This window comes from Patella vulgata, chromosome 6 (genome assembly GCF_932274485.2).
Source record: "Patella vulgata chromosome 6, xgPatVulg1.2, whole genome shotgun sequence".
Lineage (NCBI taxonomy): Eukaryota > Metazoa > Mollusca > Gastropoda > Patellidae > Patella > Patella vulgata.
In genome coordinates this window covers 48,527,216-48,554,702 of record NC_065884.2, presented here as the reverse complement: position 1 = coordinate 48,554,702, position 27,487 = coordinate 48,527,216, and the positions used below count along the sequence as shown (strand labels likewise).

Genomic DNA, 27,487 nt, shown 5'->3' with positions numbered 1-27,487 from the left:
TGGTAAGATCACAACATCAATGTTGATTTAAATTGACAAATAATTCGTGTTTTCAATATCGAAGACTTCGAATGATACTTCGAGTTAGAGACTTGGCTACTTCAAAAGTGATTACACCCAGATTATTTTACCACACAATTATGATTTTTTTTTTTAAAATATATATTTATTAGAATATATTTTTAAAATTATACATGCAGTTGTTTTTTGTTTTTTGTTTTTTTTTTTAAATTATATATTTATTTCTAAAAATAAATATTGTTAAGATATACATTTAATTTTTAAAATATACATTTAATTTTTAAAATATACATTTATTTTTTTAAATAAATTTTTTTTTTTTAATATACATTTTTTTTCTAATATTCATATATTATTTTTAAAATTATATATTTATTTGTATTAAAATTATAATTATTTTCACACATTTATTTATTCAAATCACTATACTAATATATTATGTAACAATAGGTTTCTTCTTATAAATACTAGATCTACTCGTATGTATTGATTTAATTTGACATTCATGAAATTTTTGCAAGTGAATATTTGCGTATATTATTTGACCTGTTTTACCTATCCTGTCCGCCACATTCTTATACATTGTTAATAAAGTTTTTTGATGAACTGTCATTGTTGACTTTCAGCAGCCAATCAGATGTTTAGTTTACGAAACGGGCACCTGTAAGACACACCCATCCGCCATATTGGAATCAGAGGAAGATAGGCTGCGAACTTTAGATACAAGGTGAGATGTTTCCATGAATTATTTCATACAACTAATATGTGATATACTTATATATTTATGAAATTAACTTTTTAACGCACAGACAATATTAATTAATCGTCAAACATGTGAGTGTTTTTTAAGTTCAGCGTAAAATGGCCTATCTTTGACATATGGGGTGTGACACGGTTGACTAATTTTAGCTGGAAGAGGGCATCGTTAATTTGATTTTATACATGTATACGATATTTAAAATGTTTGCAGTTTTGCCTGTGACAGAAATTTGGGATACTAGTAATCTGATATTGTCAGAGTTGTCTGTATTTGTTTCACTTTGTGTATGTCATGTGAGGAGGATGAAAATTGACAGAACCTGCAACTTTTGACAGTTACTCTGCGGAGTTAAATGCCTACTCTGTACTCATGTTCTGCTTGAACCATTTGCTTTATAAATCATAAATAATGGTTTACCGGTACTCCAAAACTAAGCAATAAACAATTCTGTGACCATCGTAGTATTCAAAGTTTTCTTCATAAATTCCTTGGAAGTGGATGTAAGCAAACCATGATCAATGAGGTCACCGCAGGCGAAGCCTGGCCTATTCAATTTTTGGTAATAAGCGTGAAAAATTGTTTCCGCATTTGGAATTCAACTTTATTACTGATGCTCTTCGAAATAAAACATGGCCAGACATAACCTCAGAGACCTAAATTAGCCTATCAGTATCAGATTAAAACTTCTTCATTGATTGTGGATCATCTAAACGATAATTTTACGCAGTGGATATTTTAGCTATGAGAATGTGGCTAAAACGTTGATACTGAGGGTTGAGAGATGAGGTTTCAAGATCTATGGATATTTGACCGAATGTCACGGTTTCATTTCATTTTCGCTATTTACCCGTAAATTTCGTTTGACATGCACAGTTCTTGATTTTCAGACTTTCTGATATTTTGGATTTCTACTGTTTCTGCCGACAATGGCCATTCAGCAATCTTAATAATAACCCTAATATTTTATCAATGCATTTTCTGTGAGTTTCTTCTGCCTTTTCTGTACAGCAACGATCGTTCATGTGTCACGCTGGAATGTAGCATCTTCTAAAACAAGAGATTTGCTATCAGTGAAGGCAATAAAGCATTAAAACAACAACTTACTGTCAGGAATGCCCAAGTTTATGCATCAAATACACCTAAAAATTCATAAAGCTTTTCATTTTCATTCATGAGAAAAAAGAAAAAAATATATGATGTGTCGATGAAGTAGTTGATTAAATTTTGATATCAGATAAATTCAATGACGCTAAACTTGTCGGTCCAAAATATGTGTATACAGTATATTTGTAGTGAGCAGTGTTGCATTTAGTCCCAACTTTTGAAATTGTCCCAACCAGATTTAAGCAACAAGATTGTTAGTGATTAGATTTCTTGAAAGGCCCAACTGTACAAAAGAGAGCACTGTGACCTTGTAATTTGGGTTGGAAATCCGAAAGTTTTTATTTAAACTTGTAATGTACCCGGTATTTATAATCTCTTCTTTATTAATGTACATGTATAGTCACCCAAACATTCCTGTAACAGCAGGTAGTTGTTTTAAGTGCACATGGCTTTTGTTATCGTTCACATTGTGGATGTGCCTTTCGTTGCTTTGATATCATTACGGAACCAGTGTTGAGAAGGAAATTTTTAATTATGGAAATATATTATTGTGCAATATATTTTAAAAGCAACTGGAGCTAACACTCAGTTTAGTGGCTGTGCCTTTGGAATTGTTTATTGCTCAGTTTTAGAATAAATCTAAATCTCTAGTTAATTAATCAGCTGGCTCAGACAGTAGTAAAATCTTGTTAATGGCATTAATATTCAGATGATTTAGTCATGTGACTAGGATTTCTGTAAAATCGACACCAGTTGCAAACAAAGTTGTGAATATAACATAAATGAAAACGACTTGTTTATGATCTGTGTAAATGGACACAGGTAAAATTGAGTTGACCTTTTAATTTGATACCTTAGGTCATTCATTCTTTGTCATTGAAGACACCTGATTTGATGGTTGATTGATAAGACAAGTTTTATCTGATCAGTTTTATGTTTATTAGTCTGTAAAATATTTAAATTATTGAAATTACTAGACCATTACTGACTTGTTATAAACTGGTTGGTTTTTAAATCAGTCAAATATTATTTACATTGAATAAGTTAAATAGTTGTAAGGTAAGTTTGTCACAGAATTATGTTGTCTTTTAGTTTCATTTATTCTTTTCTGGACAAAAATACATATTTATACATTAGAAGTAAATGGATTATTCAGTTTTTTTTTAAAAAGGTTAAATATTCATATTACAATTGATCTAGAAACAAAGTTGCTACTTGTTACTACTCTTCTCTTGGCTCTATTCTTCTCTTGGTTCTATTCCTCCCCTATAACTTCCAACCTGTGCTTGATTTAAGGTGATTCACAACAGCACAAATTGAAAGAAAACTACTAGATTTAAGTATTAATTGCATTATGTAAAACTAAGAGAGGCCAATTGTGGTTAAAGCATTCACATTAGAACCGTTTCAGATGCTTTCTTGTACATGTATCAGTATATACACTCGACAACAGTGTGCTATGTAAATGTTTGTTATTGACATGCCCTAGAACCCCCTCTCCCCTCACTATACTTGTTCATTTTGTATCACTGACCCTCATTTGTATCGTAATGTGCTAAAACTTGTGTAGACGCAATGGTGGTGGTGTTGTTGTTAATGTAACCATGTTAGTATATAGTAAAATAATATAAGGTATTTGAATGATTTATGAATAAGTATATTGTTATCTTTTGAATAGAAATATGATATACTATTGTTTTCCATTAAAGTGAAGAGTTTACTTATAAATCCTCAACTATTTTTATCAGTTCTTATATTTACAAAGAACTGACCCAATTTGATTTTGAAATATTATAGTTTTTGTACATGAAACTTCAATTCCCTGTTCAAATTTACATAAGAGATTTATAGTCAAATTTTATTTTCCTGTGGCATATATCTGTTATTTAAGAGTTTTAATGTTTTCATCATTATAGTAAATCAGTGATTCTCTTCCTAAGTGTGCCACGAAATTTTGAATGGCACACTAAGAAAATTTCTCACTAAAGAAACCAGCTATTTGACTGCAAAAAAATAAGTTCATATCTGTGTTTTGCTTTATTTAGTTTGCATTATTCTGTGTGTCTATGACTAGTCTGTGTCTACGGTTGTGCCGTCTATGATTTGCCTTGTTTTTATTTTGTAAAAATTTAATATTTTTCATATATGTTTAGCCAGGTGTGCCACTATTTTGTCATGTGTTCCAAGGTGTGTTGTTGGCAAAAAAAGGTAGAGAACCACTGTAGTAAATAAAGAATGTATTTTTAATAGTTTAATTAATTTTTAATGTTAGATTTATTAGTTAAAATGAACTACATCTACATGTTTGTTTACTTATGACTTTGACTGGATATATGTTCTGTTTGATCTTACAAACTGTCAGCTACATGATGTATACACAGGCAAATAAGCTTATTTCCAACACAGTTATCACAAACCTGTCTAGATTTTCAAAGTCAACAGGGAATACTTGGATAGCCTAATTAAGAAGCATAAATTCTGATCTGACATGAAGTAGTTAGACCTGATTGATCAACTTACTAACCAAATTATTACAGAAAATCTCAAAATATGTGGTTCACAGTACTATTAGATTATGGCTGTTTTATCATGAGTATCTTACTATTTGCAGCCTCATATTTAGAATTTAGACATTATGTGTACTGATTGCATTCAAAGATTCAGATGTTGCATGTCAGCATGTAAATTAACAATATTGATAGTTGGACGTATTCTCAAATTAATTCAATTTTGAATTAAGTCATGAAAAATTAGATGTTGCCCGAAATGCTTTAGTATGAACGTATGATCTGACCTGGCTCAAGTTCAGTCTTGAACATGGTGCTCGAAAATATGACAACTAATTGAAAGAAGGTTATAAGGTATTGATTTAGCTTCAGCATCGTTCCTTTATCCTGTCTAATACCATAGAATATTGAAAATAAAATCAGTGTCTCAATCAATAAAAATCAAGTTAGGACCAACGTTTTACAGGTTTTAGCGAGAATATTATCAATAGATTATCATCATGATCAGTCATATTACTTATAACCCACTTCATTCTATAGAAGAAAGTTAGAAAAATGTTCTGGCCTGTAACTCTATTCTTGAACCTGTTTTATAAATGTATAAAATTCAGTTTTGAATGAATAGTCTCAATAGTGATTTTAGATTCTTGTGTGAGTTTTAGGTGTACACAAAATCTGTGTATTTTGGGGATAAGAGGTCATACATATGTAATTGGAGTGTATAAATTAAGTCAGTCGTGGCCACCTGTGGAACAATTCTCAAAAACTATTTTTTGTTCTGAACTATTAACTTATTGAATCCTGTTTAATAGTGTACCATATATATTTTTACCCAGTCTAGATGTACTGGTATAAAAGCATTGACTATCTTGATGTGGTGAAGATGACATTTAGCCTAATGTTTGTCCCAGATGTAACATACTTGACTAATGAGGTTTGAATCATAGGATAAACACATTGATGATAATATACTACATTGTAGCTTCTACATCATGAATTTGAAATGTTAATGTGACACGATTTGAATATTTTGGGTGGACTGTTTATTCAGCTATTATTAGGTCTATATATTCTGTTAAATCTAGCATATTTACTATATTTACCAGTGGGGGGTTGGATAGCCGAATGGTTAGCACGCGCACGCTGTATCATACGGTCTGTCATTGAGTCAACTGGCGGGGTTTCGATTCCCCGGTTGTACGTGACAAGGAGTAGGGTCGCCTGTCCAACCTCGTGGGTTTTCTCCGGGTCGTCCGGGTTCCTCCCACTGCTAAAGACCACTACGCGAATGATTGAAATAAAATTAAACCATGTGTTAGTCCCGAAATGACCTAGTTTGTGTCGAGTGGACGTTAAACCCCATTTCTCTCTCTCTCTCTATATATATATATTTACCAAAAATACAATTGTATTCGAACTAAGAAAAGATCAAATTAAAGACAATTCCACAGAAGATCGTCCAATCATGCCTAGAACATGAGACATGTCAAATATGTCAATTTGCTATTGTTGTTAAGGAAACTAGATTCCCAGGTGTGGCTAAGAAAAGCCTTTGAGATTTTATTAACCTTTACTAGTAGGAAAAAGCTCGGAAAGTGTGGCTAGTTTTGGGGATGTGATGTCCAAGATTTACCAATGTACACTTTTGCAAACACATGAAAGAACTTTCAACAGTTAGAAATTGTAGAGTGAAATGCTACTGTCATAGCAATATTTTCCTATTGCACATTTGACAATACAAATATTGTTTATTTTAGGTACAGTAGCTGTGTCGCCTGATATCCACAATGTCTATCAACGAAGATCTTGGTCAACCGACCAGTGACAGTTTCTGGGAAATAGGCAAATATATGCGAACAGTAAAACGATGTGACAATGGTTTTAAACTTTGTGATCAGTTAAAATCCTTAGTAGAATCCAGAAGTGAAATAGAAAAATCTTACGCTAATCGATTATCTCAGTGGTCCAAAAAGTGGAATGATTTTCTTGACAAAGGTAAATAGATCCGTATATATTCAAGTTCACAGAGGAAATTAATTTTCACCAAGAAATTAAACTTCTTTTATTCCATATTGTACTATATTAAATTTTAGGTGCACTTACATCCATTTTAATTTATCAAAGTCCCTGGTTATCTTTGTTGACGTAGAAACATAAGATAAAAAAATTGTTGTCAAGCATTACCTTAAAATCTGATTCAACTAACCAGATATTGTATGCTGTGGATTAGATATTTCAGACATGAATGTTACATAATTATTTTTATTGATTGGGATATTTCTTAAAAGTAAACCGGTAGTGGCTGGCATCATATATCTGGGCTTGAATAAGATGATTTGACAAGCCAAAAACTCTCAATCAAGGCAATTTTTAGATTGTGAAAAGGTCTTTTTTTTTTTTTTTACAAAATCAATCTCAATTCAGTAACAAGATGCTCTTGTAAAGCTCTCATGAATTCTGATCTTATTCTCATAATAGTTTTCCCCATGCAAGCACTCTATAAATTATTTGTAAATAATGCAGTTAAAGATACATTATGGGAGATTCGATAACGAGTTGGCAGTTCTCACTATAGTTAAAAACTAGATAATGTACAGGAAATTTGCTGAAAATTTCATTCAAATTGATCCACCATGAACCAAGAACTAAGCGGTTGAAATTTTCACCTAGCCTCGATCATCATTACTAAAGTCAGTATGATAAACAGCATAGTCTTGATTATCCATTTAATCGTTAAATCGTGAAGGAAAGTTATGCAGTGAATTGGCTCATAATCTACTAAAGATCGCAGGCTAGCGTTGACGTTGAGAGTTGATTATGGTCTGAATAGATTAATTAATGTCTAATTAATAATTTAGATAACATTTCAGGTCTAAAGAAAGAACTGCAATAGACAGATTTAGCTCTTGCATAATGTATGTTTAAAGATTACTTGATGTTTATGAACAATAATATTAACAGGTCCAGAATATGGAACAACTCAGGGAGCATGGAGAAGTGTTTTATCGGAAGCAGACAGTGTTAGTGACCTTCATAATGAAATATCAGAACGTTTAATGTCGGATGTGTATCAGTCAATTAAACATTGGCAAAAAGAAAACTATCACAAATCTATGATGCATTTTAAAGAAACAAAAGAATTTGAAGACGGTTTTAGAAAAGTAAGTTTTGTCATTTTAATGCTTGGACGATATTTAATCTGCCTATTGCTACAGACATTTTCCAAACCTTCTTCTAAAACAAAACAAAAAGCAAAGTAATTTTATCATTCAATCTTTTTGATTGACATGCAGAGCTCTCATTTTGGCCATATTTGTCAGGCAATTTCCTTCTGAAAAAACTACCTATCAATTTTTGATTAAAAGCAGTTTTAAGACCTGGATAAAAGAAACAGACCTGAATTGATTTTTAAATCTGAAGGTAGTAATTGTAACACTCAGAAATATATCAGACGGGCAACTTTGTTTGTATTGTCTGTTAGAACACAATCTATAAAAGTATAAATTAAATGTCTTCTAGTGTAGGTCTACTTACTTCATGTATATTGAGATCCGTTTTAAAATCCAGCTGTCTTTTCCTAAACTAATTAGGCACAGAAACCATGGGGAAAAAGATTAGCCAAAGTTATAGCTGCCCGTAAAGATTATCACACAGCCTGTAGAACAGAGAAAAGTACTGCCAATCAAGAAAATAATGCTCGGGGAGATTCTACAGTATCACCAGACCAGGTAATATTTATCAATCAAATTGATCAAAATTATCCTTCGGGTCATTCTGAAATACATTTTGTTTCATCAAGCCCAACCCATGTTCTGGACCATTGATCATTAGTTTAGAATATATTGTAGTTTTTGTATATCTCGAGTTAACTTAAATGAACCAAACTTGATAGAATATTCAGTATGAAGCACACATGTCAATAGTTACATTGTTCTCAAAATGTTTTAAATTCTAATCCTTCTGTTCGACGCTTTGACCGTTGTCTTTATTATCAAGCACATCCTGTTGGTATTAGAGAAAGCACATCTCTCTCCTTTTCATTAGAATTTTCACATATTTTTTCAGTAATGAAGTATTATCAATTTTTTTTTTTTTTTGGCATCATTTTTCTATAGCTAAAGAAACTTCAGGAAAAATTAAGAAAACTACAGACTGAAGTCGAAGCAAACCGAGAAAAATATCAAGCTGCATTGAATGATTTAAATGGTTATAATGCTAAATATATAGAGGATTCTACAGAGGTATATTTTAGTAATTTATCTGTCATATGTTTAACAACAACATAACAAAAAAGTATTTAATTGTCTCTCTGTGTGAATTGACTTTAAAGATTATTTTGCAATTGTTCAGAAAGAATTCTAGGAGGAGATTTATCTGAATTAGTATTTTTTTTACTTTTCAATCATTTTCTGTTTTCTTGTTGTGTATGGTGCAGTTCTCCTGCACTTGCTATTAAAAACGAAATAAATCGATCAAAAGGTATAGTGTCCATATAAATTGGTAACTTACGATAGCCATAGCTTAAACTTTGTGTTTTTGTGGCAGGGTAAATAATGACTAGTATTCTGATATAAGATACCTGTACATGACATATTATTCCCCTGGGCACCACTGTTATAATACATTTATTGAACTTCGAGCATCATGTGATCATCAGTTTAAGCAGTGGACACATTAGCCGAATCATTTGACCGAATCAATGGGTGCCAAACAGGTGGTCACACTAGACGAATCCTTCACCCGATTCACCAGACAATTGAATCACCTTTCATGTCACATGATTAAACACGGCGACGACCATGTCTTCAAAAAACCATGTGACTTCTCGATATGATTTGATGATGAGTGATGGTTGGCTAATGAATTCTACAATTGGATGAATGCTTTGGCGAAGCGGGCACACTAAGCGAATATATCAAACATGTTTGATACAGGCGAATTATTCGGTCGAATGACAGAGAATACACTAGGCGAATTTCAACGCCGACTGATTCGTCCGAATCATTCGGCTAGTGTATCCACCACTTGAGACCACAGTTTTATTTATATAAAACGTAGAAAAAATGTTGGTTTTTTTTTTCTTAGTTACAATCAACGTATGTTTACATTTTTTTAGCTATAATTAATGTTTTGAGCAATAAAGGGTGTGCAATAAATATGCATATTAAGAAATTATTAATATCCAGAATAAAATATATACCGGTAATGATCACTTTTCAGATTAATCCTAAGCTGTGATCTTGGATTCATTTGAAGGGCCCTAAGATTTCAAAATAATCTGTGAATAATTTTCTCTTCTAAAAATCAAATTGTTTAATTTGTATAATCTACCATTCTGTTGTGCAAAGGTTTATGCAAATCCATTAAATAATTTTCATAAAAGATTTTGTTTCTCATAAAAAAATTTCTTTATGTTTCAAGAATTATCTTGACTGTCAGTTTAATCCTCTTTATGGAGCATTATTCAGCGGGCATGGACAGCTTTTTCTTAAAGATTCCATAACCCCAAGGAGTGTTTGTGAGAAATTATATTCCAAGAAAGTTAAATGTATTTGATATGTAATTTAATGTTAAATGGGATATTTTGTGTAAATTACAGATTTTCGAAAAAGCACAAGACTTCGAAAGAAAAAGAATAGAATTTTTCAAGAAAACTTTATTTGAAATGCAACGCTGTTTAGATTTAAGTGTAGATCCAAGGTAAATGTAATGTTCTATTGTTGTGATTAGACTAAATCTAGGTTTAAGGCCAATGTAAACAACAAGCATTTTCTCGATTTATTTCTCTTAGTATTAAGTATTTGAAATATTTTGTCAAAAACTGCTGAAATACTGGCACACTGCACAGTCTAGTTCCTAAATAATTGAACATTTAGAATATTTTGAGTCACAATATTTTCATAAATTAACTGGCACACAGCTGTTTATATGCCATTTAGAGTAATTGTAGTTTTAATCAAGGTTGGGTTTTTTAAATTCCAGATTCAGTAAAATCTATACAGATCTACAGTCATCTATAGGTAGAACTGATGCAGATAAAGATTTAAAATGGTGGTCCAGTAACCATGGTGCTGATATGTCTATGTCATGGCCAGCATTTGAAGTAAGTATACATAGTGCCTGTCAATTTGTCCGTAACCAGTGTGACAAAATTTTGTCAGATTATTCGATACTTAAACATTTCACATGAGAGAATCCAGTTTCTAGCCGACGGTAAATCCTACATAAATCACCCGACGTTTGTATTAATATGAAACGTAATTATTGCAGCCCAACTTTATCACAATTTTGCCAAATATAACATCTTTCGTCAAAAAACATGTAGGATACATGTAGGGCTCCCAATTACAAATAATTTGATAGCAATTGCAACTGATAATTCTTTAAAAGGTGACACCATGAAGTGGGGGGGGGGAGGGTCAAGGTCATCTCACTAAATGACATTCTTCTAAAAGTCGCACTTTGAAAACAGCAACTGTGTACAAATGGGTACGATAAGATTTCGCAAAGTAGGTACATGTATGGTTATCATTTGGAGAACAAGGGGTCCTGTCATTTCATTTAAAATGCGGAAAATAAATACATGCGTGACTTCTCGGCGTGGATAAACGGTTCTCAAATCTGATGGATCACGATTCAAGTCACAATCTGGCCAGATAAATATTGTGAATGCATTGAAAGGACTGGATGTTAAACTTAACGAAAAAATTAGATATTGCCTACCTCATTGCGATATGTTTGTCAGGCACAATCTGTGCCATGTCAGGTACAAACTTATTTGTACCTGAAATTTTGTCAGGCACAAATTCTGAAGTTCCATCAAGGCTTGGTTTATTTTATAGTTATAGCTATGACTATTATTTTTGCCAGGAATATTCTCCAGATCTACAATCTATATCAAAACGAGCCAAATCTCAGATATCAACAGGAGATGGGATAACAATTACAAGTATTAAACATCAGCGTGACAGTAGTTATGATAGTACAAGTGGTGGTAGAAATGGACAAGATTCCCATCCAGCTCATCAACAACAATCCAGCAATGATACAGATTATGGTGCTGCCTCATCCAACACCTACACAAACCAGTAAGTACAATTCTTAAATAACAATTTAATTGTTCATAGAAATCTTTACACCTTTAATTCTCGTTACATGGAGTAGAACATGTCTTAGATTGATCAACTTAATCAAATGTCTGATTTGACCACCTTGATATTTGTTGAGCTGGTTATAAAAATGCTGGTGGGGGGGGGGGGGGGATGACTGAATGGTTAGCATGTGTGCGCTTTATCATAAAGTCTGTCATTGAGTAAACTGGTGGGGTTTCGATTCCCTGGTTGTATGTGACAAGGAGTAGGGTCGTCTGTCCAACCTCGTGGGTTTTCTCTGGGTCCTCCGGTTTCCTCCAACTTCTAAAGACCCCTACGCGCAAACGAATTATGGGAATCAATAAAATTGAACCATATGTTAGTCCCGATATGACCTAGTTTGTGTCGAGTGGACGTTAAAAACCCCATTTTTCTCTTTCTTTCTATAAAAATGCTACGAGAATTGCTCATATTTCAGATTATTATTGAATTGTTTTAAGTATCTTTTTTTTCAAATTTAATTTAAGAGAGATTTATATATATAAATGAATGCCTATTATTTCACTTAGTTTACTTCCTGATTACGTTTGATAGTATTAAATACTTTGGAAATATAAACAGGAAGACAAAATAAAAAAAATAAAACATAAAAACAGATCATTTTACTTTAAAAAGTTAAAGTTAGCACTTTGTTTATCATAAGTTGAAGTGAACCCAGTGTGAGAGATTAGATGATTGTTGTTGTTGAAGGAAGGACCTATTGTTCTCTGTATAACACACAGCTTCTGTTGACTCGTAAAAGTTACATGTGGAAATTGAACATTATTGCAGTGACATTGCATTGAATGTCATTCATTTTCACTACAATTTCTTTTCATTTTTTTTAACTAAAGATTCACAATGCAACAGTCTTTTTCGACTGCTCAGAGTTCATAGCTGCTGTGTGTGTTTCGTTGCCTGGCAACCTTTTGTTTGTAATAAAATCACCAGTTGAAAAATTAAAAGTATAAAGTAGATTTTGTCATCGATGTCATGACTAATATTTATTTTATGATATAGTTAGGATTGATTATATTAAAGATGCATTATGTAATTAGCTAACTGACTATTGCAGGTCTTTATTTTGGCTTCAAAGAATTTAAGCATTTATTAATATGACAAGCCCATAATCAATTCTCTGGGCCATCGGACGGTTCCAATTTTAAGTTGGCCATTTAATGTTTTAATTTAAAAATGGAGAAGCGAGGCAAACAAGTACCGTTGAAGTACTTTTGTTACAATAATAAACAGTCAATGCACACATCTTGTCAAAACTCCAAATAATGATAACTTAGCTCAGAATAAAGTAATTTGAATCAAATTTTCAATATATTCATTTTGCATGATCTATTTTTGAACTATTATAGCAAAATCGGCCAGCTCTATATCTAAATCTTATATAATGCATCTTTAATATTTTCTGTGTGGATTTTAACATACATAAAAGAATGTTTCATACAGTCACTATGCGGCGAATCTGGAAATTTTGTGTTAAGAGTGGATCCCTCATCAAAGTTGAAGGGAGTTTGGCAGGAGGGAGTAAATCTTTTCAAAACTACGGAATGAGCAATGCAGTTTATATTGTCTACGAGTTATTTGCAAAGGCATGCCAACTTATATGTAATGACATCAAACTATATCTTATTTCTATGTACAATTACATCCTTTGAGCAGAATTAAGAAAAGTGCATTTGTTTCATTATTGCGTAATTAATATGTTTCTATTTAGCATTTTTGAAATATATCTAAATAGAAAATTATTTCTCTTAGCTATTATTAGGTTGCCTTTTTTATACTCCCACATTGAAATATTGTTTTATATTGTCGTCGTCCCCATCCGTCTGTCCATCCATTCGTCCATTTGTGGACGCTCTGGAGGCTAAATGTTGACATTAAGTCATGAGACAAAGAATCCTATTGATTTTTAGCGATTACGATAATTACTGCCAGAGTTATGGCCCTTGATCACTTTGAAAAATCTTTTCGAAGCTCTAGAGACTTAAAGTTAATATCTGATTGACTTTAAATTTATACACAGTGTTTAAGGTCATGTGATGACCCTTGATCAGTTTGAAATATCTTGTGGACGCTCTTCAGGGAAAAGTTAATATCCGATTGACTTTAAATTTATACACAGTGTTTAAGGTCATTAGATGAAGAATCCTATTCATTTTCAACAATTTCCGATAATTACTGCCGAAGTTATGGCTCTTGATCACTTTGAAAAATCTTGTTGACACTTTAGAGACTAAAGTTAATATAAATTGTTTAAGGTCACAAGACAAACAATCGAAACAAATTCTAATGATTTCTGATAATTACTTAATGGGTTATTACTCGTAATCGGACAAAAGAAAAAATATGTGACAACCCTTGTTGACTGCCCGGATGACTTAGCTACTGTGGACGTATGTTTTGTTGCCTGGCAACCTATTTTTAGTATTTTTCTTGATATGGAATTGAAATATTTCAATTTATGCTTAATTATATTATTTTACACTTAATAACTCGTTTTTTGATGACAAAAGAGTTTAGTGGCTGCCTAGTACACAAAATTCCCAGTCAGAGCAGAACAGTAGGACATTAACGGATGTGTTATGAGAAGTTTTGCTTGGAAGCATATGAATGATTGTTTCCAAAATATTGTAGAGGATCTGAATATGATGAATCTTTAAATCCATTTGGTGATGATGAGGAGGAGGAGGAAGAAGAAGATGACAATAAAAAAGCTATTGTAGCTCCTCCTAAAATAAGTCGAGTTTCAAAAGCTCCGGAACCTAACCTTACAAAGTATTTTATCTATTACATGCATCATGATTTTATGTTGATGCTTTTTTTGCCTTTTTTTTATCCTGAATTGTTATAATATTTATCTGTCTTTTGTCTATATAAACAATACACACACTATATAAAAATTTAGACAGACTCAATAATCAGTCATCTTTTTTATTTTATTCTACTTTCAAACTTGCTGTTTAAATATGTGCGTGAATTGTTACATCAGGTGCAAGGCATTGATCCAATGAACTATTTATTTATATGGCTGAATTCCAAAGAAAATTCAATATCGGTTTGGTTTTTTTTCTGGAGAATAACACCAAACCTGTTGGCCAACTGAGCTATTTTAGTAACCGTAAACATGCCACACTTCAGTTTTCATTTGAATAACAAAAAAATGCATTTCAGGTCATTAACTTTAATAATAAAGTGTGTTTAAACTTTTATAGACATTGAGTGATATATTTTCATATTGAACCATTTTCATAAAGGTAATGCATGAATTCAGATTTTATTTTCCCATCCCCTTTGGCTTGTGGAATGCCTGTTATTTATATGAATTAAGAGACCTATTTCTGTTGTTACTAACCCATTTTGATATATACAGTTTCTGCGATAATATTTATGAATATTGATTTTATGGTAGTGAATTTATAGCTTTGTTAACTTATAAATTTTTGACTGAAAGAGATATTTTCTGTAATCAGTAATATGAGTACTGGTTGCAGTTTATAGACTAGTTTTACTACATACATTAATGTGTTCACACTGATCAGCAGTGAATATTCGCTCGGTCGCTACAATCACTGATAGGGATGACATCGATGTGTCTTAATGAACCCCCAATATTAACATTTTTCTTCTACAAATTAAATCCTAGATCATTTTTATACGCCTATATTTTCATGTGGATGTATATTGTCGTCGTCCCTGTCCGTCCGGTCACAATTTGTTTGTGGACACTCTAAAGGTCACGCTTAAAATATAGGTCTATCTCCCAAAGATCTCACTCAGTTCCTTTCGATGTTGGCATAAATCGGACAATAACTTCATGGATTATGACCCCTGATACGAAAAATCACATTTTTAGCTTGTGAACACTCTTCAGGTCACAATTTTTATCTGATTTTGATGAATTTTGAAATGCATGTTTATAACCAAAAGATCTTGGTTCCTTTCGATATTTGTGCATATTGGATTGTAACTTCCTGAATTATGGCCCCTGATTGAACAAAAAATCACGTTTTTAGCTTGTGTTCCCCCTAGAGGTCACAATTATTATCCGATTTAAAAAAAAAGATCGAAAATATCACCGTAATGACACTTGAATTTGAATTTTGTGAAAATCGGACCAAAACTGCTGGACAAAATGGCCGCCCCTCATACGCAAATAATGTGAATATATGGTATGTCTAGGTTGTGGACCCTCTAGAGGCCACAATTTTGATCCGATTTTGATGAAACTTGAAATACATGTTTATAACCCAAAGATCTTGGTTCCTCTTGATATTCATGCATATTGGATCATAACTTCCTGAATTATGGCCCTTGATTGTACGAAAAATGGTGTTTTTAGCTTGTGGTTCCTAGGTCACAATTTTTATCTGATGGAAAAATATGTTTAAATATATCACCGTTACACCCTAATAATGGCCGAGTTCGGATTTCGCGAAAATGGGACCAAACCACCGGACAAATGGCCGCCCCTCTTACGCAAACAGTGTAAATATAAGGCACATCCAGGTTGTGGACCCTCTAGAAGTCACAATTTTGATCCAATTTTGATGAAACTTGAAATATATCTTTATAACCCAAAGATCTTGGTTCCCGTCGATATTCGCTCATATCGGATCGTAACTTCCTGAATTATGGCCCTTGATCCTATGAAAAAAACCTTTTTGTTTAGCTTGTTCTCTATCCATCTTTTGCAAAATGTAGGTGTATCTGCCTGGCAGCGGCTGGTTTTTTAAGCATAAAGGTGTTTAAAGTATATCAAGATAAAGAATATTTCCTATTTAGTGTAAATGGTTATGTAAAATCAGTAATATGTTGAAACCCGTCATCTTTTACAGAGTTATTAGAAGACTGTTATAAAACCTTGTGAATCAGATTGACATGTGTTAATTCATGCAGTCTATTCTGTTTATACCAGTATTCATAATCGTGTTCTGTTCAATGACTCACAAACATGTCTTGCCAATATCATATGACATTGTACACAACATTTAAATTGTCTATTTATAGAAATTAGAAACCTAAATGTATAAAATGACCTTAAAGAGGCCTACAAAGGGGCATTATGCAAGATTAGATACAGAACTGAATGTTTTCGCTATAATAGTTAAAAAATAAATAATGAAAAGGAAATAGGCCGAAAATTTTGGTCAAATTACTTCACTCTGAACCGAGTTATCTTCATTTCAATAACACTACAGCCTTGATTGTCATTGCAAAATGTATCTAAATCTACTCAATATCAGAGCAATCGAATGGCATCAAGAGTTGATTATGGTTCTGGACAGTTAATTAAAGTAGCTTAGTCTTTAACTCAATATCATCCAAAGTCTTCAAATTGAAAACAAAAATAATTTGTCAATTTGACATTGTGATCTTACCGGGAAAAGATGAGCTTCTGATATCCAATATTTAAGACAATTTACCAGTGGTACACAAATCGTGAACCAGAATGCATTTCAGCACCATTTGTAACAAGGGACTCGCAGAACGAGTCTAGACATATTCCACAAGTCATGTCAAATGGTGACCCTATATTCTTATCTGGAGAGCATGCGCAATAAATACTATTATTGTAGACTGGAATAACCAGACATATTCCCCCCGAACATAACTGATTTGAAATTAGAGTAAAAACGAAAACAATTGAAGGTAAATCAGTTTATATACATTCATATTACGTTATTATATGCGTTGCGACCCATTTGTGTCAATTTCTAGGTCCCAAATTTTAGCGATGTAGCTCCTTTAATGTCAAATTAATAATTTATATAATATTTAAGGCCTAAAGAAAGACCTGCAATAGGCAGATTTAGCACTTGCATGATGCCTGTTTAAGGAAGAGACACAGGAAATATTTTTTTTGATTGAATTGAATTCAACTTTAACCCTGTAGTTAATGTCTGGTATTTGATAAGTGTTAACACTAATATACTGGTGTCATATTTTCACTGCATTGTGTAGCAGACAAAAAGCAAATCAAGTGGTAACATGGCTGTTTGTTTGAATCCAAATTTCTACTGGAATTCAGGAGAATACTTGCACTTACCCGCTACATCTTTTCAATTCAACATCTTATATTTAATAGTGTTTCTGTGTTATTTAGCAAGGCAATGGTATAGGAAAGTTATCTTGAACAAACAAGATTGTGTAATTTGAAGGAAATAATGTTTTATTACATTTGTGTTTGCATATCATCTGTATTAGGTGGAGTTTGCTGGAACACTGTGAAATAAATATCATGATTATGATAAATATAAAATGATATTCAATGCCCTTTGTTATTTAAAAATAGTCATTCTACAGTAAAAATGCATAATGATTATGATATGTTTCATCTAGTTTAATGTCAGATATCATAATTTTTACCTACTTTTTGGGTACATGTCACAGATTATGGCATTGCTCAAAAAAATCAAACTCCTCCTGGATTGTCATTGTTACAAATTACTTATCACACTGCCACACCCACACATATTATTTTGAGCCTTTAGCTTAGTTCACATCTTAGTGCCATCTAGAGAGAATGACATGGGCAGAACTCACATAGAATAATCTAGTGTAGAGTGTTATGAATGCAGTCATAATGATGGCTTATCTACAATAATATGTTTGTACATACATGTATATTAGGGGTATATTTAAACATATTCCCCAATTCCTGCAGAAATTTTTAGAACTTATAGAATTTATACACTGAATGTTTAAATTAAGCCCACCTGGGCTGTTGTTAAATGGAAATGCCTGTTCTTCCATTTTACTAAAAATACAATTAGATATTTATATAGGATTGAAATAATGACACTGATTAACTAATAGATTGCATGATTACATCTAACTACTCAATTTAAATCATTATAATAACTCTTATTGGCAATTTGATATATATACTGGTTGTTATTTATTTGCCACAGCGAGACATGCATCTTACATCTGTCTGAAAATAACCTTTTTATTAATTCTGTACTCTGCTGTATTTGTACATTTTTAAGCTAGAGTACATGTATAATATTTTATTCTTATCTTTATATACTCCTGTTTAAAACATTTTTATTCGGGATTTGGATTGATTTATTTTACTATTATTACACTAAATTATTCTTTTGTTTTATACTTTTTGAACACATTCCTAATATATAGTTTTGGAGCATTCAACGTTATTGTTCAAAAAGTTTTTAATGTTATGTGATTTAAGCATTACTTAAAAAGTTAATTATAATTACTGTAATTTCTCTCTTTATATAAAGGTTATTGTTTGTTGGAAGAAAATGTTGAATGTTTTAAATTAAAGTGAAATGTAGAGTAGACACATGCTTTTAAACAATTCCAATTACATTCTATACATGTATAGTAATATTCCTACATGATGATAGATGGTATAGCTAATATTAAATTAATCGAGATGAAGACATTACAGTTAGCTTATTTCCATGATTGATTGTCTTATTGAAATATTCATTATTTTCTTTCAACTATTCATTATATTTATCTAGCATGTTGTATTCAGCTGTATGTTTGCTGTGTATATGTTAGTCATTGTAAATATATATATATAAACTATTTAGAAATTATTTTATTTTCGCAGTGGTGAGAGGAGTGTTCAACCTCCAAGTGAAAAGAATCCCTTTGGTGACGACTTTGATGATAATTCAGCAGATGAAGAACCCCCATCATCTGGTTGGACTGTAGAAGCTATGTATGCTTATGATGCTACAGAAGATGATGAATTAAGTTTTAAAGTTGGTAAGTAATGGGAATTCAGGGTATTGATAACAAATAATAGTGATTTTTCTGCATGATCATGCAATTCTGTTGGGACTGCAATAGATAAACTGGTGGGTATCACACCAAGTCATCATATTGTGACATTGTGGGTGAGAGATTGTAGAGTTAATTCCACATGATCATATACCTACGGGATGTTGCTATTTTTGGTAGTAGTGCATGCCGGAGGGTAGCTATCTAAGTATTCATCAATGTTAAGTAAATCTGTTCAGAAAGCATTGTCAAACATCAGAGTACATACATACTCCTAAACAGATAGCAATCGGGTAATCCAGGCACCTTTAATTTGGTTTTGTTCCATTATTTTGGACATGCAGAGTAAGTTACCATCCTGGAACAATGTACCCATATATTCTTAAATTTAACCACTAACTGACAGGTCAAAATAGGCTGACATGGCTTAAAGTATGTGTGAACGCTTAGGGCATAAGTAAATGTTTCAATCACATATTAGACTTACTGATTCTTTATGGATCTCTGTCAGTTATAAAGCTGGTTATATACTTCATCCTGAACAGTATTATAGATCTTTAAATTATAAATATGCATTGTTGCGGTTGGCATCCAGTAGCGGTAGTGTTATCTCCCTTGAAGTATTTCACTTGTCAGCATGCAGTATATCAATGATCAAAGTTCTTTACTTTATACTTTGAATTCTTAAAAATACAGGCTTATCTGTGAAAGTTTCTTTTTGTAACTTATCTTGACAGTTGGTGTATTCTGGTACTCTGAATCTGATGTTGTTTTGAATGTCTGCTGTGATACTGCACCTTTTCGGACTACTGAAATTTTAAATCTGTTGATAGCAGTATATTGTACTCCACTGAAACCTTAGTTGTCTAATATAAATATGGTAACACTTAACATATCTTGAAGATTTTTGTAGAGACACAAAGGTTTCCTGGAAACAATAGGCTTTTCTGAATAGATTTTGATCCAATGATTAAGACATCTAAATTTCTGTCCATTCATTTTTATACAACTACAACTACATTGTAATTTGGTCATATATTACATCATCGAAGTCAGTCTATATAAACCTGTTGGCTATTCACATTTCCTGTTGGTACACTAGACGACAATGGTTCATAAATCTTTTTGAAATTGATGTAAGCTGTCCATCGCATTGTAATGAAGAACCCTATTGTTTTTTAAAGTTTTATCATAACCATCTCCAGAGTTCTACTTAATAGACTCTGTCAAAAGATTCTATTGGTTGTCTGTTCTTGATTTTCAACAATTTTTGATAATAACTTCTAAAGTTATTCTCCGGTTTCCTCCCACTGCTAAAGACCCCTACGCGCAAGCGAATTATGGAAATAAAATTAAACCATATGTTAGTCCCGAAATGACCTAGTTTGTGTCGAGTGGACGTTAAACCCCATTTCTCTCTCTCTAAAGTTATTCCCCTTTGATAAAAAATTATGGGGATGTCTGATTGTCTGTCCGGATTATTCCAAATTGACAGAATTACAATTAAGTGGTGCAGAATTCATTCCTGTCACAGTTATGTCAGCTCTGTGTGAGTAGAATCGTGACGCATGCATTGTTGTGCCAAATCCCCCTTTTCACTCAATTGTCACTATTTTGGGGATTGAGAGAATTGACTTCCGGAACATTCAATCGAGTATCCCCTATGATAGTTTGATAGGGGCTTCATTTCTGATCGTTCTGACATTTGTGTAAGTTATTTAACTCATTCAAAGGAAGAATGTTATTGGTTTCTGGTGATTATTTAGCCTTGAGATATATTACACTAGTTTGAATTTTATCAATTTTTCTGGAATTATATCCATAATAACTCAATTATTCAAGAAATTTTAGCCTTTAACTTGATTCAATACTCTGTGAGTCTCCTTATAAATACAAACAATTGCTTTTACTAAGAAAAGCTTACATCCATAACTAGGCCTTGTTTGAAGTATGCCGTTTTCTGGACCTTACAATGGGTTTATCTGATGTACCTACTTACAATAGTACCGATAAAAGCCATATTTGCAGGATGCATTGCACTCTATATGGAACCCTGATTTTAGTCTTGGAATTAAATACATGTATATGAAATTTAAAATTGTGGTTTCTGCATCCATACATAAATATCTTCAACAATGTTAAACAGAAAATCATGTTGATATATTATGAGGTATTTTTCTATTTTTAGGTGAAGTATTCTTGCAAATTGAGGCTAAAGATGAAATGGGATGGTGTAAAGGAAGATTAAATAATGGACAAGAAGGTTTCTTTCCTGCAAATTATGTTCAGCGCAAGTGATTCCATTGTCAGTGGTTATAGCCATAAAACTTACTGCATTACCTTTAAAAGGATCCAGCACCTATATGAATAAAGTACATAATAAGTACTATGAAGCTAGAACAAAATAAATTCTTTACTGTAAAAATTAAAATAGCCAAAATACATAAAAAGCATTTATAACAAATTTATGGTGATTATACTCATAGTTTATTTTTGTTGTTTACAAGCTGTAACATTAGGTAAATAAAAACTAAAGATAAGATAAGTAACACATTAGATTTTGAACTTCACATTATGGTTATGTTCATCTATTCAGTATTACTAATGAACTCTTGATCAGTCAGTACTAGATAATTTATTCCTACTGTAATGATTGTTATTGTTCATAACTGTATAACGCTCTATTCTGAATTCAAATTCAAAATTACAAAATTGATAGCCTTATTGAGTATTTTTAAGATAAAATTTGCAATAAAAAATAATTGTGTTTGGGAAAATATCTGTGTTTGTATGCAATGAAACCGAAGCTGACCCACTTCTAATTGGAGTGATAATTTCCAATTCACAATGTGATGTTGAATGTAGCATTATATTAAATATTAAAGAGAAATAGTATTGGTACAGTTGTATAGCTCAATCATACCACAAGCATTCCATCTATATAATATATTTAGTAGTTAGATTCTTTTCTTATAATCACGTTTTGTCTTTCTTCTTATATACAGTACATTAGAGAACATAACATAAAGTTCTTGAAAAATGAAAATATTACAATCTCCTTGTGATTGTTGCTAGTGGTTGGTACCTGGACAAGGAACAACAAATTCTTTCATAAATGAAATAGAAAATTGTAAATAAAGTTGTTTCAGGCTTCAGTGTCCTGTGATGTTGTCATATGATTCTATTATACTGACTCTAAATTATGCCTCTTGATAATTATGATTGGCTGATAGCAGTTAGGTTCCCTTATGTTTTTGGCACACCCATATTGGTGAACTTAAAATTAAAAACATTAAAAACATCACCTTTTCATGTCTTCAATAATTCTTACTTGTGGAAAAAATACTTTGAGAGTATTTTAAGGATAAAGATCATTTATTTTGAATTTAATTTGTGTTGATTTGTTTCAAATTTGATTTCTTTGTCATTAATTTAATCTTTAGGGACAAAATATTAAAGAGCAGTTTTTTTATAGATTAAATTGAACATAGCATTGATTATTACAGATCATTTAATCTACATGTATATCTCATGCTAAATAAAATTAGATTACATTTTTGTTACATTACATTTTTTTTCAGATTTTACATTTAAATTTGTATCGGCCAATTATACACCACATAATGCTGCCCTTTACTCTAATCCAGGTGAAATGATTGGTCATCAAGGTCATGTGTTCTGAGCATGTAGGACATCAGAAATAAAATGAAATTGACATTTGATATTAATCAGTTTGTCTATGTGTACATGTATGTATAATATATATTTTTGAAATACTTTACACATTGTGAATTCCATCTACACAAACCAATTACTACATAGTTTTTTTTTTACAAAATCTTATTTTCTTAAATAGAATGAATCTCTTTAACAGTGTTGTCTGTGAATCCAAGCCTTGACCTAGTTCTGATTTTTGATGTCTTGTCTGGAAGATGACTACTAAAGTTTTTTGGTTCTGATTTGATCGTTTTCTTTAATAATTCTAGTAATAGTGATGGCTAACGTAGTCCCTGGGGTATCTTTTACAGCATGATGCTAAAAATAAGAACAGTTTATCAACAGTTAAAATTAAATTTTTTAACTAGCTTTCTTTGAAAAATGGCAAGACTATCTAGAGAGCTTTATTAAAGATTAATATAAAGTTTGAAACAACAAGCTCATAAGCAAGACATGACATGAAAAGTTAGTTGTATAAATTAAGTTTATACTTTATTGAATCGCATTATAGATACTGTTATTAAGTCTTTATAATAAAAAAAAAAGCGAAATTTTTAAGGTGTACATCTACCTCTTCTTCGAAATTTTGTGTAAACAAAGAATCCAGTTAGTAGAATCATGGACCTTATGATAAGGTCCATGGTAGAATTTTCTGTCTTTGTAAATATGTACATATGTGTAATTATCTATTGAAAAATAGATATATATTATCTACATTTTTACTATTATTAACCTGTAGATCATATATAATTAATAATCATTTGTTTTGTTTAGTCTATTTCACATATTTTTCAGAAGGAGGAATTGTAATTACAATGTTTGCCATCTAATTTGTACTATTTAAGTTACTGTTTATTGAACATCACTTATGTCTTCCAAAACGCAAAATGACACTTCTTATCTTAGTTTGACTTATAATGTGCTAATTTATTTCATTCTGTGCAAAGAAAAAAAAGTCAAAATTGATTTATATGTTTTCTCGTTTCATGAATTCTGAGCATACTGCGTCTAAATTTCAAGTAACCTAGCATCTGAAGCAATGTAACTTCAATCATTCAGAAAAGTAAAAGTTTTATTGTTATGTTTACTTATTTGACTTTTATAATTTCATTTTACTGTTTGTTATTACATGTACATTGTTACTTATTTTGAGGGAGTTATGTGTAATTTTGAGTCGAACTATTTGTTATAATTACAAAGATCTTTTGTAATATAATGTGTGAATATTTGAGTGCAATTTAGATCCCTAGCTTAAACTAGTAGCTTTGTATAATAATGCATGTATTGACTTTAGCATATCAACATCAGTATATGAATAGAACAAGGTGAGGGACTATTTGATGTATATATAAATTTTCACTTATCTTGTGACCAGGGTTTCTTTATGGAATATGTAAAATGTGCCCTACATCAAAATGTGGATTTTAGGAGATATTATTAATTATTATTATCAAACAAATCTAAATTTAATGTTTTCAGTGAGATGGATATTGGTTTCTTTACAAACTCAATAAAAGAAATAACAGAAAACTTTTATATATACGAAAAATCTAAATTTTTTGAAAAACAATTTTCTTTTTAGAAATACTTAGAAAATATATGCGATACTTAGAGTAGCCTGCTAAAATTTCTGGATATTTTATGTTTGGAGGAGATTATTGTGAATTCCTTATGGTGGGCTAAAATATAACAATAATCATTGATACCAAGCATAGCTTAAACCAGAACCTGTCTATTGTAAAAAGTGATATATTATTTTAATATGTTTTTAGAATTGATGGAGAACAGTTGATGTGTTTCATTCTTTAGAATACATAGCTTTTATAACAAAGGTCTAGATAGTTTAAAATAACAGCATCTACACATTAATGATATATTATAACCGATATTTATTACTTATTATTACCTATATTAGATAGAAAGCTGTATATCTAGAATTATATTTATATAGATGAAAGGTTTAGATATATATAATGTTTATATTACACCATGCATTGGTCTAACATGGCAAATAAATAAAATCTACAAATAAAGAGGTGCCTTTATGGTTTATATCCTTTTCCAGATACCAAGATATTCCTGTTTGTAATGGACTTATTGACTTATCAATGCTATACTTTTGAGACCTGCTCAGTACTTCTAAATTTTCTTTAAGTGGCATTTAGCGATTGGGAAACACATTAACAGAACACAGTTTTTATGGGAAACAATCACTGGTTTATTCGAAAAGCATGACGTTTCGACAAGTATCCTCTTATCGTTATCAAGCACAGTTAGTAAACTTAGGATAAATATACTCAGCCAAATTAAAAACTTGACACTCAGGATTTTTGGGACTAGATTTTTAATATTGGTTTAAGGCAACTATTTTAGTGTTATGTTGTGCACAGACGACCTTGACATCAACAGAAAGCAAGAATACGTCTCGCCGAAAGTCCTTGACATTGATAACGTTCGTGATGTCACAGTACCCCCCAAAATGAAATTCACAGACTTGGAGAACAATTGGAATTAAGTGTTTAGTAACGGTTGTGGCCTCCTCTAGCGTCTCGTACTGCCACACAACGTCTTCTCATGGATCTCAGAACATTAGTAAACACTACCCGAGGAAGACGTCGCCACTGCTCAGCAAGAGCATGTTGAAGGTCCTGCAACGTCAGTGGTGGATTCACTTGCTGACGAACACGTCGACCCAGATGTGTTCAATAGTATTAAGGTCAGGCTAAGCGACGGCCAATCCAGGACTTTGACACTGGCATTTCTTAAAAAATTCTGGGTAGCAATTGCTGTATGGGGTCGAGCATTGTCTTGTTGAAACGTTAGTCCAGGCCCATGTCTCTGCATAAACGGAAGAAGAACAGGTTGCAAAATCTGATCCCTGTACTGGACAGCATTTAAGTTCCCTTGGACAACAACAGGAGGAGAACGTCCATGTGCACAAAAAGAACGCCAAACCATGACGCTGCCGCCACCAAATCGGTCAACTTCTCTGACGGCAACTTCTCGGACCCTGCCATCGGCAAATCTCAAAGTGAATCGAGATTCGTCACTAAAGACAACCGAATTCCACTATCTTTGAGTAAATCTTATGTGTCTTGTGGCCCACACAAGTCGGTTACGGCGATGAAGAGGTGTCATTATTGGTCCATTATAGGGCCTGCAAGCGACTTCGAACAGTTTGTGCAGTTACCCTTCCACCAAACATCTCTCTACTTGTGGAGGTTGCAGTGACAAATCTGTTTCTAAGATGACATAATCGTATTGCTTGATCTTCCTGGAGTGACGTCACACGTGGCGCTCCCGCCCTTGGGCGGTCGGCAATAGTTCCAGTTTGAAGCACTCTCAATTAAAGGCTCTTGCAACAGTGATCACAGACTGACCAGCATAGAGCCTACCTATAGCACGTACATGTTCTACATTTGAGGGGGGGGTGGATGGCCGAATGGTTAGCACGTGCGTGCTGTATCATACGGCCTGTCATTGAGTCAACTGGCGTGGTTTCGAATCCCCGGTTGTACGTGACAAGGAGTAGGGTCGCCTGTCCAACCTCGTGGGTTTTCTCTGGGTCCTCCGGTTTCCTCCCACTGCTAATGATCCCTACACGCAAGCGAATTATTGATATAAAATTAAACCATATGTTAGTCCCGAAATGATCTAGTTTGTGTCGAGTGAACGTTAAAATCCCATTTCTCCCTCTCCCTCTACGTTTGAAAGGCGCGGCATTTTTTAACAAAGATGAAAATAACAATTTTAATTTGTTTTTCCAGTTCAAGTTACGTGTGCGACTGTGCGTGTTCAGTTTAAGCAAACTTGCATCGATTGACCTCATGAGTTTGTGTTTGCAAGTGTTTTTGTGGTTTTTCATCTTTATATGCTCAAAAGTCACGTGATCCACGTGACTTTACAATTTTATGAAATTAAAGGCTTCTTACTACTTACTATCGTTAGAAACACTTTAAAATTTATTTGACTTACCAGAAAATTTTTTTTATTGAAATTCATCAGTGTCAAGTTTTTAATTTGGCTGAGTATATATAGGAGTTGCATGGTGAGGCCATTTACAGAGATTAAATAACAAGATAAACAAAAAACAAAACAAGATGAAAAGCTTATTAATTAAGCAGTCCAAAGAATAACATTAACGAAGACCTTCAAAGGGAGCCGATTGGTGAGAATATGTTATGGCTAATGAGATAATAAAAATGAGACCATTTACCAAAATATAGATAACACTGATAATAAGTAATGTGGTGCTTACATTACTTATTTCTCTCTCTTAATTGAATATTTCTCTCTCTTAATTGAAAATTGTGCCAATGATGATGTAAAGTAAATGCAATAACTTATGTTGTAGAATTAAAGAGTGTATTTCCTAAAAACATACCCATCAGTTGGGAAATATATTTATAGCTAATATACATGTAATCTAGTTTTCATGAGATAAAGGGGCATAACTATGTATATTATTGTTTATGAAT

At 32.2% G+C, this 27,487-nt stretch overlaps 1 protein-coding gene across 3 annotated transcripts; it reads left to right on the top strand.

The window, feature by feature from the left end:
- Positions 1 to 661: 661 nt before the first annotated feature.
- On the top strand, positions 662 to 25,042 carry LOC126825121 (protein kinase C and casein kinase substrate in neurons protein 1). Of its 3 annotated transcripts, none has more exons than XM_050554612.1 (11): positions 662 to 748; positions 6,150 to 6,387; positions 7,354 to 7,553; positions 7,983 to 8,120; positions 8,508 to 8,633; positions 9,992 to 10,092; positions 10,375 to 10,495; positions 11,263 to 11,480; positions 14,172 to 14,312; positions 19,120 to 19,277; positions 21,481 to 25,042. In XM_050554612.1, the coding sequence occupies exons 2-11, from the start codon at positions 6,180 to 6,182 to the stop codon at positions 21,588 to 21,590; spliced, it is 1,521 nt and encodes a 506-aa protein (XP_050410569.1). In that variant the 5' UTR covers positions 662 to 748; positions 6,150 to 6,179; the 3' UTR covers positions 21,591 to 25,042. The 3 variants fall into 3 exon arrangements, with proteins under 3 accessions (XP_050410569.1, XP_050410568.1, XP_050410570.1); XM_050554611.2 differs by lacking the exon at positions 662 to 748 and adding an exon at positions 2,688 to 2,707; XM_050554613.2 differs by lacking the exons at positions 662 to 748; positions 14,172 to 14,312 and adding an exon at positions 2,689 to 2,707.
- The last annotated feature ends 2,445 nt before the right edge of the window (positions 25,043 to 27,487 follow it).